General features: G+C 39.0%; 1 protein-coding gene across 1 annotated transcript in view; it reads right to left on the bottom strand.

The window, feature by feature from the left end:
• LOC144665183 (uncharacterized) overlaps positions 1–14,161 on the bottom strand; it is a 320,693-nt gene that overhangs the window by 265,184 nt on the left and 41,348 nt on the right. Inside the window, exons 8-9 of the mRNA XM_078526356.1 lie at positions 6,958–7,065; positions 5,051–5,125 (exon numbers count right to left, since the gene is read on the bottom strand). Of these exons, the coding sequence (XP_078382482.1) occupies positions 5,051–5,125; positions 6,958–7,065 (183 nt within the window). The remainder of the gene's footprint in view (positions 1–5,050; positions 5,126–6,957; positions 7,066–14,161) is intronic.

Genomic DNA, 14,161 nt, shown 5'->3' with positions numbered 1-14,161 from the left:
TACGATAAAAATTGACTCGGACGGTCAAATTGAACCCCTCTTGGCCATGTAAATGGCACAGGCATTAATTTCATGCTATGTACAATTGTCATTTGAACAGCACTAGTCACACACAGTATTCACTATAACTTAAGAAAATATTTGTCCTTGCTTTGATTATAAACTGGAAACATCTGTCTCCAGTCAGTCCAAACCTCAATATGAGGTACTTCAATGTCTTTCATTGTCTAAAAAGGCTTTTTAAGCTTTAACATTAGACTATAAAAATTATATATGTATATAATTAATATAAAAATAATACATTAAAAATATTTTGCTTAAGGACAAAAGCCCTGTGTGCGATATCTAACACTTATTGTACTGCGTTCCAGTACAAACAACTGGTATTTACATAGCAGTCTCGCATCTAGTTAAAAAAAAACAGTTTGAATAAACCATCTATCGTACCCTATAATCTAGAATTTTGCGTCAAAATATAAACTTAATTGTGAATCTTAAGGCTGTTTCTCATATGATCGCCCCGATCGTCTCTGTCGCTTCTGTCGTTTGCAAAGTCTGAGGTGATTGGAGCAAGCAAACTTTTTGAAGCGACAGAAGCGACAGAGACGATCGGGACGATCATATGAGAACCAGGCTTTAGACTCCACATCTATTTATAGTCAGAATGCTTCTAAATAATGACTACAGTTTACACAGTGGAACCTCAAAATAACGAGTCCCTGTTATAACAAATGCACTTTCTCAGTGCCTTGGTACTTCGTTATTTAGAGCTTTCACTGTACAGCAACAACCATTTTTTCCAATTATAAATTCGTTCAATAAATGTCTTATTAACCTGGCCTACTCAGCATTTTCTGAAAGAACATCAAACCTTGGTCTTCTCTGTACAGATGTCGCTGCCCTTGATCCATACTACAGTCAACTCTCGTCTTGCGGACACCCCGCTATTGTGGACACTCGCTATTACGAACAAAATCCAGATCCCGGCGAACGAGTTTGATTGGAAATGACTCCCGCTATTACGGACTCTCGCTATAACGGCCAGTAAACGACGCCTCGAGCGTGTCCGCTACAACAAGAGTTGACTGTATTAAAACCTAAGGCTGATAATCTCCCGGAACGCTCATTGCGATTTTTTACCAAAAGACATCTTACATCGGATCCCTGTTTAAAACTGTCCATAGTCTCTCTATTTCTCAGATCGTGTAGCGCGTGAAAATTAGCCACAAACAAAGCGGTTTTACCGAGTGTCCAACGATCATCTGCTAAACAAAGAGACTGTGAACAATTTAGTCACAACTATTCAATCGCTGATTAACACTAATCCAGGATTAAAATGTAACAGAGGTTTAAATCCTGTTGTTCAAAGGAGCCAAGTCACGCATGACGCACATTGCAAATTTCACTGAGTCCAAAATGTTTGTCTGTTCATTTCTGGTTTATTTTTACCACTCTGTTGTTTTTACCTCAGTAAATTACTTTTTTTATCTGGAAGTAATGTTGTACACTGAAACAAAAAAACTCCGACTTCTTGTTTATCTTGACATTGCTCTTTTAAGTTGCTTGACACTACAGACTTGACTGGACAATATTCTGTAGTTTTAAATTAAATGTAGCTTTGTACAGTTACACTGAAACAAATACTACTTATAATATTATACCTTTTTCGTTTCTATAGCAGAAATTACCTTAAAGCCGGAATTTAATTTGTCAAAGTCAAATTATATGGTAATTTAATATCGCACATCAACTCTGATATGTGAGGCCTTATTCACACGTTGTAATAATACAATAATTTCGCTTTCGTTTGGTCCTGTAAATACTTAATTCGAGTGTAAACCTGGTCTAACGTAGACCTCGTTTAAATAATCGGCCCTCAGTTTCTGTCAATTAAATTTGCCATGTCTTAATGAGCCAAATAATTCTTGTCTAATTTGTAGCCGTTATTAACATCGTCACGAGATGCGTTGCGTAACAACTAAACTAGGGACTCCACAGGAAAGTAGTGATAACCATATTGTCATTAAGATTAAACTTGCAGTTGATGAGGTAAATTTACGACAATTTGAATTTTGACATTGTGTTAGCTGGCCGTCTGTAAAATCAAACAAAATAAGCGTAAAGCGACAGTTAATTCACCTCATCAACTTCAAGTTTATCTAAGTATTCGCACATGCCCAACAACACAACAAAGCAACGTCCTTAGAAACTAATTCACTGAGCATGCCTCAAGAAGAACTTTATGTGACTCCTTTTACTAAGAAGGCTTGGCGCCGTTGCTAAGAAGATACGTCACTGCCTCGGATTTACCATTTCTTTGTGCAATCATTAGTGGCGTTTCACCATCCTTGGTTCTGGATTCAATGTCAACTCCGTAAGAGAGGATCTTCTCGATAACAGCAGTGTTACCACCCTGTGAGGCGAAATGCAACGAATTCAATCCATCGTTGTTTTCTAATGATGGATTAGCGCCCTTTGTAAGCAGATACTCCACAGCCTGCAGCTTGTCATTAACAGCAGCTAACATTACTGCCGTGAAACCCTTGTTATTTATTGAGTCAATGCTAGACACGTGACTAAGCATTAACTCAATAATAACAGGGTTTCCACCCTGTGAGGCCCGATGTAACAAATTACTTCCATAGTTGTCTTCTAGTGATGGATTAGCGCCCTTTGCAAGCAGATACACCACAGCCTGTAGCTTGCCATTACCAGCAGCTAACATCAGTGCCGTGACACCATCGTTACTTATTGAGTCAATGCTAGGCACGTGACTAAGCATTAACTCAATAATAACAGGGTTGCCACCCTGTGAGGCACAATGCAACAAATTCCATCCATTGTTGTTTTCTAATGATGGATTAGCGCCCTTTGCCAGCAGATACTCCACAGCCTGTAGCTTGCCATTACTAGCAGCTAGCATCAGTGCAGTGGAACCCTTGTTAGTTATTGAGTCAATGCTAGGCACGTGACTAAGCATTAACTCAATACTAACAGGGTTGCCACCCTGTGAGGCCAAATGCAACAAATTCCATCCATTGTTGTCTTCTAATGATGGATTAGCGCCCTTTGTAAGCAGATACTCCACAGCCTGTAGCTTGTCATTAATAGCAGCTACCATCAGCGCCGTGGAACCCTTGTTATTTATTGAGTCAATGCTAGGCACGTGACTAAGCATTAACTCAATAATAACAGGGTTGCCACCCTGTGAGGCCAAATGCAACAAATTCCATCCATTGTTGTCTTCTAATGATGGATTAGCGCCCTTTGTAAGCAGATACTCCACAGCCTGTAGCTTGTCATTAATAGCAGCTACCATCAGCGCCGTGGAACCCTTGTTATTTATTGAGTCAATGCTAGGCACGTGACTAAGCATTAACTCAATAATATCAGGGTTGCCACCCTGTGAGGCCAAATGCAACAAATTCCATCCATCCTTGTCTTCTAATGATGGATTAGCGCCCTTTTTAAGCAGATACTCCACAGCCTGTAGCTTGCCATTAAAAGCAGCTACCATCAGTGCCGTGACACCCTCGTTAGTTATTGAGTCAATGCTAGGCACGTGACTAAGCATTAACTCAATAATAACAGGGTTGCCACCCTGTGAGGCCCAATGCAACAAATTCCATCCATCTTTGCCTTCCAATGATGGATTAGCGCCCTTTGCCAGCAGATACTCCACAGCCTGTAGCTTGCCTTTAACAGCAGCCACCATCAGTGGCGTTGTACCCCGACCATCTCTGGAATCAATGTAAAATCCACAAGATAGCAACGATTCAATTTTGGTAACATCACCGTCCCTTGCCGCAGAGTGAAGTGAATTCCATTCATTTTTATCCTTGTCCACAAAATCGCTGCCTAAAATAATTGATAAAAAATCAAAATTAAAGAGACAGACGAGTGATTTTTGTACGAGATGGCGGAGATGCAATGGACGTGCCCAGCTGACGCGAAAAACTGACTCGTGAAAACATCCAGCTGTATCGTACAACATGTCGCTAAATTACCCTTTTAATTCAGTGAACACAACAGTAGTATTTAACTTATAACCAAAACTTTACTTCATCGATAAACTACACCATTGTAGTTGATCGAACTGTGCAGATTTTTTCCTTAAATAAGTATTTTTTTCCCCAATCGTTTGGCTGGTTTTTGGCACAAATTTTAAACATTTTCTCAATAAATACCTTAGTTTGCATCAGCAAACTATCACCATCGAGGACTTGCATAAAGTGCAGCCTTTTTCCAAGGTTAACGTTTGTACTCATTTTTTTTTATAAAGGGTTTATTTTAAAAATATTGAAGGACCGTAGCCACGGTTCAGCATAATAAAAATTTAAGAAACGGTCTCTGGCGAAAAACTTCTAAAAAACACGAAATTTGAGCTGTTTGATCTACAGTCTTCGACGGGTCAAAGTGAATAAAGATTTATGAATAGAAATGTGTAAGATTGAAAAAGAATGGACTATGTAAATTAATTATAAATGGGTGTAAAAAGAATGACGTACTGCCCAGGGAGTGGGCAGGAATTGTTGTCTGCATTTGGAGCCACAATGGTTTGCCACAATTCTTGACGAGTGTTTTCCTTATTCGAAACTGTTTTTGTCAATTAAGGAGGTGTTTTGCAAGGTTCGCAATTCTGGAACCTTTAGCCGCTATTTTGACATTTCTTTTGTGTTCTTTTTTTCTGGGTGTTATGTTTTTTTTTTCGGTTTACTTTATCAAGTTTGCAAGTATTGTAGTTCCACTGCACTGTAATGAGATACTTGATAATAAGTTAAGTTTTGTGCTCAATTTTTCCCTCCATTCAAATAGCTTAGCTGCGTATAGCATAAACACATACATGTACACCCCTCCACCCACGCCAATAGTGTAGCAGCTGCATGCATTAAGCTCGAAATTCTACTGTTCCTCTGAAGTAGCAAATGCTATTATCTTGGGGGCTAAGGGCATTGCTTCTCTTGAAGGGCAACAAGCCATTTACATGAGACCTTTCTAGAGCTGCTACCTGACCCCCCCCCCCTTCCTCCTGATGCAGACACAAACGCACCTGTTGGCAACTCCCCTCCTTTGTTACTTGTTGCTTCTTTGTTAACTAAAGATATGGGTGAAGCTTGATCTGTGTCTAAAAAGAAGGGAAACAATTAGATGACTCTGTGCCAGGTAAGGCAGAGCATTTTTCCAGGTGGGGGGGCTGACTAGTGACTTGAAGTGGGGGGGCTTAAGAGACTCTTCTCTTAGTAAGTCTTTATTTTTTCGGAAAAAGTGGGGGGGGGGGGGCTAAAGCCCCCCAGCCCCCGGCTCCCCGGCTCCGCCGTCCCTGTGTGCACTTCATGAATTCTTGCCATTGTGCACTGATCCAACTACCAATCAGATCCAAATATCACCATAATTTGATTTTGAGTTTACATACATACGGTTAACAAAAAAGAAAATAACATCTAAGAAAATGACTAATTCATTTAAAAATAAGCAATCCAACAAATGAAGGCATACAAGCTATGAAGGTAGTCACATGTAAATTATACATACATGTACTGCATGTATATACAAATTTCCTGTGGCAGATGATCCTTCTTTGTTCAATTCAGTTTGTTTTCTTTATCATTGCTGTGAGCATAATTTTTATTTGCCGTTATAAATGAGGAGCTGACTGCTTCTAAGTTTGCGAAAATCTATTTTAAACGTCTTACGTGTACACGTACATCAGCAAATTCATCATGCACTTGTAGAAAACTTGCAGCTCTGTTTTAAGATTTGTACTCGAATTTTACTAAACGGTTGGTTACTCATACATCAGTGCCGTAGCATGGGGAGGGGGAGGGGCCGAGGGGCCGCCCCCCCCCAAAAAAAAAAAATAAATAAAGTAACATATTCAATTCAAAAGAAGCGCAGTGACAATTGTAGAATGCTGTTGGATTCCGTATCCGTAATTAACAGTCCAGTTAACCCAATTCTTTTTTCCTAGTGCTATATTTATAACACTTTCCAACAATATTCTTGCACATTTCGCCTTTAAATAAACTCTAACACAATTTGAGGGAGCAAAAACCAGAAGTGCATTGTTTTTTTTGCGTCTGACTGCTGTGAATTGAGCGAATAATTTAGACTGCAGGCACATTTGGTCAGCGGCCAAGTTCTTCCTGCTTCTTTTCAAAAACATTCAATATTCGGCTTGATAAAGCGTGAAATAGTATGGCTTCAGCAAAGAAGAGGCTCTTAAGCAAAGCTCTTGAGAGGGTCTTAAGCAAAGCACACTCCTTAAATGGGTGAGACCCGATCCTGAAGAATCGGAGAGTGAAAACTGCAAAGAACAAGCAGGTTAAGAAGAAATATCTCAGCCATCTCAGGAATACAGACAGCAGGAACTTTGAAATTTGTGTAATAAGCCTGTTCAATAAGAAGAGTATAACGTTTAAATGGAATATCTGATCAGTGACTTTAGTGAGTAAAAAATTGCTGGAGACTGCTCTCAGAAGGCTGGAAATGCTATTTTAGTGACCCTAGATATAAAAATCTCCAGGGGGAGCATGCCCCTGGACACCCCTAGAAGGTCACGCCTTTGGCGCTCGTGCTGTGCCCCCCCCCCCCAAAAAAAAAAATTAACCCTGCTACGGCACTACATATTAGACAAAAAAAACATTCAAGTTTTGTAAGTATTTAAATAAGTTACCACTGCACTGTATACGTAATGAGATGTAGTACTGTTTAATTGCTTTTTTATACATGTCAATTGAAGGGTGATTTCAGATTACCGTATATACACTTGGCTAATTGGGTGGTAAAGTGTCACCAGATCACTCAATCCAGAGTCCGGCGCAATAACCATGCATGCACATGCCCCCATGCACAAGGCCACGGCATGCACATGCCCCCAATTATAACTGTTCTGCTATGCATAAACGTAATCAACGTAAACCACTATGACTATGTCAAACAGCGTAATATGACACACACCTGTTGCTGACTCTATGCTCTTGTTCCTGTTTGCTTTTGTGCTGAAGAGATTTGAGAAGATTCTGAAGGGCTTTGTGAAGGTTCGTGAAGCTGTATTTTTGTTGGAATCTAATGAAAATAAACAATATTGCATCATCATAACATTGCCTGTGATATAATTAAACAAAACAAGATAACAAGAGAAAAGCTTGCTGAAATCTAGCATGTTAAAAGTTGACTTAACAGTACTTTTGCTTTCATTCTCTGACCAAAGGTTAAAATAGCACATAATAAAATTATGCTAATTGGATATTGGGATGTTAAAAGACATAAATTAATTACATCTGTAAACCCAGACATGAAGAATTCAAGAATTGTTATTCAAATTAAGTTGACTGCTGACAGAATTTGATTGGCTAAGGTGGTGACAGCTAATCTTGTGTGTGAAATATAGACTGTACTCCATGTAGACTGCACTTTACAATTGACCAATTAAACTATCAGTATTGTTTTCATTAATTGACTTTAGTTTGTGTCTGTGTCTAAATGAAAGAGATCACAGTGTTAAACTGTTAAAGGTGATCAAAAAGACTTCCAGTAAGTTGAGTAACATAACTACAGCGATGCCGGTAATAAGATTATTTTTGTTTCACCATACAGAGAGGGACTTGGGGGTGCCCTGAACACCACAACAATAATACACAAACACCGCATCACCGCAAGAAAATTTGATGAAATACCGTCACCACAATCAAGTGACTTATCAATGAAAACGTCTTAGGATTGGGTTAAAGATTAACTAGACAATATTTGACTTTATTTTGTTACAAATTTTACATAATATTATGTTATGTGGTTTTAACAAATAAGGACAGATTAACGAAGATAACAGACTGAGATAAATGTAGTTCTAGAAGTGTCAGACAAGAAACCGTAATACCGCTAAAAATTTTGTTTCACAAAACACCGTACGTTTAAAAACGCAAACATCCCACGCTGTAGGGTTTGAGATCACCGCATTAACACTGCAAGATTTGATTTTATTCACCGCAACACTGTATAAAAATATGAGCAACACCGCAACACCACAAACCCCCATGTCCCCCTCCATACAATTTTCATAATTTCGATGGCATTGAAAATGGCATAGGCTGACTAGGGTCCTTTAAATAGAGTTTCTAAATTAAATGACTTTCTTTGTGCCAATCAACAATCCTATAGCTGTTGCCTTTGTCCAACTTTACAACTTGTCCAACATTACTTGACACATTTACATACATGAACTAAACAACAGCAACTAAGAAAAATTATGACTACTGAATTAATAAAAATAAATAAACAAACAAACAAATGAATGAATACAAGGTATGATTAGGTACTGACACACAAATAATTAAACTTGTTACCTCTGGTTGATGATCCTTCTTTGTTCCATTCTGTTGTTTTTGAAGTTTTGTCTGGATCGATATCTGTGACGAGGTTGAAGATAAAAACAATCAATGATGCATCAGTCATGTCATTGCACTGGCTGCACAAACAAAGATCTTAATGACAATAGGCCTGAAAAAAGTCCCATCTGATCATCTGGGGCAAGTAGATTTATTGTCAGGCAAAGAACTTTTCATGCTCACTTGCAAGGCTAACTATACACAACTATTTTAAGACACATGTAGATCGATGCATGAACTTCATGTGAAGTACCTGTTGTGGATGATTCTTCTTTTTTCCATTCTCTTTGTTTTGTTTTTGAATGTCTATCTGGAACTGAGAAGAGGGAAGATAAAAATGCATCAGTCTAGTCATTTTACCGGCTGCAGGCAAACAAAGAAACAAAACTACAGTACATGACAGAGCTTAAAAGAGTCCCATTAACTGCATAATTATATACATTTCTTGTTAGCTGCATTTAACTTTTCATGCTGACACTTGCAAGCCTGATGGGCAAGGGTGCAGCCAAGCTGTCTGTTATAAAATTACAATTTTAAGATGAAGAAAGACAACTTATTTAGACTAGCAAAAATCACTGCCCTGGGCAATAAGAAAAACTTTCAAATGTGAGTTTTCTGTCTGAAGGGTAAGATGTTTTGAATTCAAGATTGTGTTGTTCCAGAAAATATCCATACCACTTCCACAGAGGATTTTTTTGGTTTGAATCACCCCACCCCACTGGAAATTCCAGTTAAGCCCAATATTTCAACGCTTGAAATTTCCAATGACCTTCTAATTCCATGGTGCAGGGTTATATGGATATTTTCAGGAACTTCACATTATATAATCTGTAAAAATAAATTGGTCTTTAAAACTTGCACATTGGCTTATGACAATACTATGCTAGGATAATGACTATAAACTTAAGTCAAATGTTATCATAGCATAGTATCCAATGTGCAAGTTTTAAAGGCCAATTTTTTTTACAGAACATATAATAAAGCAAAAACAAAGCAATTTCTGATTCACTTTCATGTATGGTGTAATGCAATGGCTAATAAAACATTTTTCATGTACTGGATTCACACCATTAAAAATCTAGACTACGAGCAGTCCCTATTTTTTCGCAGAGTCCGTCAAGCTTGAAGCGAATTTTTTTTCGAAGAGTTCGTCGAGCTTATAGCGAAAAAAATTACGCGTGGGGGGAGGAGGCGGGGCAAGGCGAGAAGCGAAAAAAATAGGGACTACCCGCTAAGCCACAGTGTTTGAATTACATGTATGCGTTGCTCTCTCAACGCAAAAATATGATTGGCTAACGCTTGGAGCGTTGACAGCAAGATGTCAATACGTTGTTAACACTTGCATGTCATATTGCGAAGCGATGGGAGCGGGAGCTTTTGAGCTCTCGAAATCGCTTCTTGAATGTACTTTGTCGCTATAAAATTGCATCTCCGAAGAACATTTTTAATTCAGTTTATAATTAAGTTTTCATATAACGCGCGCTCTGATTGGCTGAAACAGTGTACTTTATCAGAGTCCAGATGTACGGAGGAAATGTCACGCCATCGACCCAATATGGCCGACCACTAATCCCGAACGTCTTTCTCGGGTTTTGTCTTGACCCTGACATCTTCTTTGACCTGAAAAACGAGAATGAAAACGAGCTTTTAGCGTCAGTTAATTTAAAACGTCCTGTTCCTAACAGCACAAATTGCACGGCGATAGAAAGTGAAATTTCGGTACAAGTTACGGAAAAAACACCGAGCCGGAATTAAAGTAAGCTTAACAACAAAACAACCAACCAAAGATTTGTAGACAACTCAAGGCCGAAATTGAAGACATTATAACGAAAGCAGAAACGAAAAACACGAAAGATAGTACAAAATGTGCTATCTGAGTTTTTGAATATGAGTTTCACATTATTTAAGTACGGAATTTTAGAAATCACGCACAGCTACATTTTCGTGTAAAAAACAAAACAAACAAACAGCAATTCAAAAAACAGAAAACTAAATTAGCTAGCGAATACACACACAACTCCGACTTATCACATACCGAATAAAAACAAAACAGATTGGTGCCGTGAAAGAAAAATTGCCAAAAGCCTTCACAAAATGACCAACAAAGAAGCTAGACAACAACCTCGGTAAATTCTACGTACGCCAAAGCTCGAACAAAAGACGGTGAACTTTACTCGAGGTCATCGCTTCTTGGATTTCGCAACGCTATCGATTCACCCCTAAACCTAGGAATTTTTGTTGCAAAAGGGGTTGAATTTCAAGCTACAAACAAGCTGAGGCAAAGTTAGAAAAAATTGAACAAGCGCGAAAACAAAGAAAACATCGAACACAAGTTTACCTATCATTCCAGAAGCAGACGTCCAGAAATTAAAAACCTCCAATGCAATTCAGGAAGACAATCCTGTTCCTATATCCTTTCCAGTGCGATGAATGGAAGGTCACAGCAACCACAGCAGCCGACTCTATTTTTCCCTTGAATCCGATGGTTGTAAATGATTCGCGAAACACGCCGTACGGCCGCATTTTGTGAAGTACCAGCCACAAGCTTTGAGCAGTTTGTTTTTCTAGTTGTCAAGTTAACAACGTGCAAGTTTTCATGGGCCAGAATTCAGTCGGTTTTCACTGAACAGTCTACTTTTCTATCCTGTGTTGTACTAAAAGTCCTAAGAACTTCAAGGACTCGTGTTAAAATTCGGATTTCACTTGACGTTTTCAGCTTGAGGATTTCTGAACTTTGATGGTTTCAAACTTGATGGTTTGACAGCTCTTGACAGCTGATGTCTTATTCAACCAATCAAATTCTTTTAACCATTCTAACAAGTTTTGTGATTGGCTAATTGCTGCGTACTTTATCAGAGTACAGATGTACGCTGACGCCACTTCTATTCGCTTGAAAAAAGTTTGTTTTGAAAATAATTGCGCGAATTCGTGGGGAAATTAATGAATTTCTTAATTATAAAACAAATAAAGAAGCCTCGACTGTGCTCTGTTCTGTTGTAAAGCACTTAGGAAGCGACTAGAGCACTCAAGAAGTAGGGAAAAACACTCGCCTACGGCTCGCGTTTCACCCTACACTTCTTTCGTGCTCTAGCCGCTTCCTGCGTGCTTTACAACAGAACAGAGCACAGTCAAGGCTTCTTTATTTGTTAAGTATGAGCAGCAAGCCGCCAAAGTACGGAGCGAAAATAAGAGAGGAGAATTCAACCAAAAGTAGCTTTATTCCACAGAAATTCAAGGCTCGTAAACAAGACAACAGCTGTTTTGCACGAGGTTCGTAATTACAAGCCGGGAATAAACAAATTTAAACAAACAGAAGCGCTTTAAACACTTACATCAAGCTGCCTTTACATTAAGTAGCCCATAGAGGTGAATCAGTGTTAAAAAATAAACATTGCTAGAACTGCATAAATCGCCAGAGATAAAACTTTGCAGACGATTCATCAAAAAAGCTTTGAGTTTGATGCGAACGTGACAAACCCAACCAAGTGCAGCGGTGTCAATTGACAGTACGTCAAAATGCGGAAATATTATTGGACACGGCAAATTAGATTTGAAATCGAAGCCAAAAATCACTCGGCCGTGAAAGGTCAAATGCTGTGGCTTTTCGGGTAGTCCCTATTTTTTTTTGCTTCTTGCCTTGCCCCGCCTCCTCCCCCCGCGCTTAATTTCTTCGCTATAAGCTCGACGAACTCTTCGAAAAAAAAAATTCGCTTCAAGCTCGACGGACTCTGCGAAAAAATAGGGACTGCTCGTAGTCTATTAAAAATCTGCCTCTTTACTTTTATTCTACATGCATGCATGTTGGCTACTTAGCAACTATAGTCAGCACAATATTAGATCTACCATATTTATTCCATTAAGTGCCCTTGGCGCTTATTAAATTTTAGGGCCTATGAGAGTGGGCACTTATTATATTCGAGGTGGGCGCTTATTCAAGGCTGGGTGATTATTACATTTTCACCATTTTCTGCTAGCAAGTAAGTTTATTTTACAACAAAACAACAAATAATAACAAAACCTGAAGATTTACCAAAGCTGTTCGTTGAAAGTTTCTGTAAAATACTAAGTAAACTTGGTCTTCGGGGAAGTCTCTTAAGTAGTGGTACTTAGTCAATTTCAACCTCATTATGCACTAATCAATACTCCTCTTTTGCAATTCATTTTTTTGGAGGGGAGGGGGGATGGGGTTGGGTGTGGGCGTATATTCGAGGCTGGGCGCTAATAAACTTTTTCTACCTTCAGGGTGGGTTCTCATTTGAGGTTGCGTGCTTAATTGAATGAATACGGAGGGTGTATAATGTCATACACTCACTTGTTGATGTCCCTTGTTCTTTCCTTTTTACTTCTGTGTCAGCTAAAGAGGAGGGAGACATTGTATTTCCATCTTGAGCTATGGAAAATGGAGATCAAAAACATTTTTTAGTTCAGCTGTCTATTGTTGGTAAACATAACTACTCAGTTGTAGAATTCACCTGATCTGCATGTTCGAAGATTAAGTTCGCTGCCTAAACTGTGGGATGTTGGGGGGGGGGGGAAATTGGGGAATCTGAACCTCCAGCTTTTCTTACAGTTTACTCCAGCTGCCACCCACCCCACTTACCAACAGTTTGAAATGATTAATGCTCAACCGATTAGGGCAAAAAAACTTGAAACTCAACTTTGCCAGCTATATGAAGAAAACACAAGCACTGGGCAGAAAATGGGCAATCAATTTCAAGCATATGTGTGACATTCTAAAATAACTATAATTCGAAATATAATGCCCGAACAGGATTAGCAACACTGTTTTACAAGAAATAAGGATATAAAAGATGGCTGAATGTAGGCTAACTCGAGACTGGATCAGTTTTTTACATGAAGTGTTTCCAGGGATGCTGATACATAGTATTCAGGTTTTTAAATCTATGTCTAGTAAAAGAATTACCATCCCCAGCAGCCCTCCCCCTCCAAAAATAATTATGTCTCTAAATCTTTTGCCGCCCACCTTATAACTACCCCTCTCCACCCTAATACATATTAACTTGATTTAGCCTGCCTTTATGTAAAACTTAAGCCTGTGATCAAATGGGAAACCATTACCTGGTGAACTTAAAAAAAACACACGCAGTGTCAATGAGTTCTATACCTGAGTGCCTGATATGGTCATGAAATACTGGTCAGCGGATACCTTGTTTTGACAGCCATCAATTGGCCATATTATGGATATTCAATATCGTTATAACCTTTTATTTTCAGCATGCCTATAACTGGAGTGTGGCCGCCATGTTGCGCGATGTAGGTACGCCGTACGGGAGGCTAGGTGCACGGGTTTTCCTATTTCTTAATTCTATGCGTGAACTCATGATTGCCCTTTTTCCGTGGTTATGGTGCTCTGCTCTGCGGCCCTTCAGGTCGCTGGGGTCAAGCTCTGCTACAACAGTTTACTTAGGGACTGGTCAATAAGTACCAGGGGGGGGGGTGGGTTGGAGCAATTGGAAAAGTGGTGACTTGAAAATTTGTGACCCACCCCTTCCCTCTGGCTCAAAACTGACTGACCCACCCCTGATAGGGGGTTGAAAATTACATGACCCACCCCCTTTGCTAAAAAATACATACATACATACATACATACATACATACATACATACATACATACATACATACATACATACATACTTTATTGCATAGCTCCCCCTTGGGGGCTCTTCCGCCATACAGAAATTAAAAAATCAAGGTACCAATCATTTCTTTATTATCTGTTAGGGGTTGGAGGTTTTTTATTTGACTTCAGCTTTTTA

Source organism: Oculina patagonica, chromosome 9 (assembly GCF_052425735.1).
Source record: "Oculina patagonica isolate OP01 chromosome 9, crgOcupat, whole genome shotgun sequence".
Classification (NCBI taxonomy): domain Eukaryota; kingdom Metazoa; phylum Cnidaria; class Anthozoa; order Scleractinia; family Oculinidae; genus Oculina; species Oculina patagonica.
The sequence above is the reverse complement of the archived record's forward strand: the minus strand, read 5'-3'. Positions and strand labels throughout refer to the sequence as shown.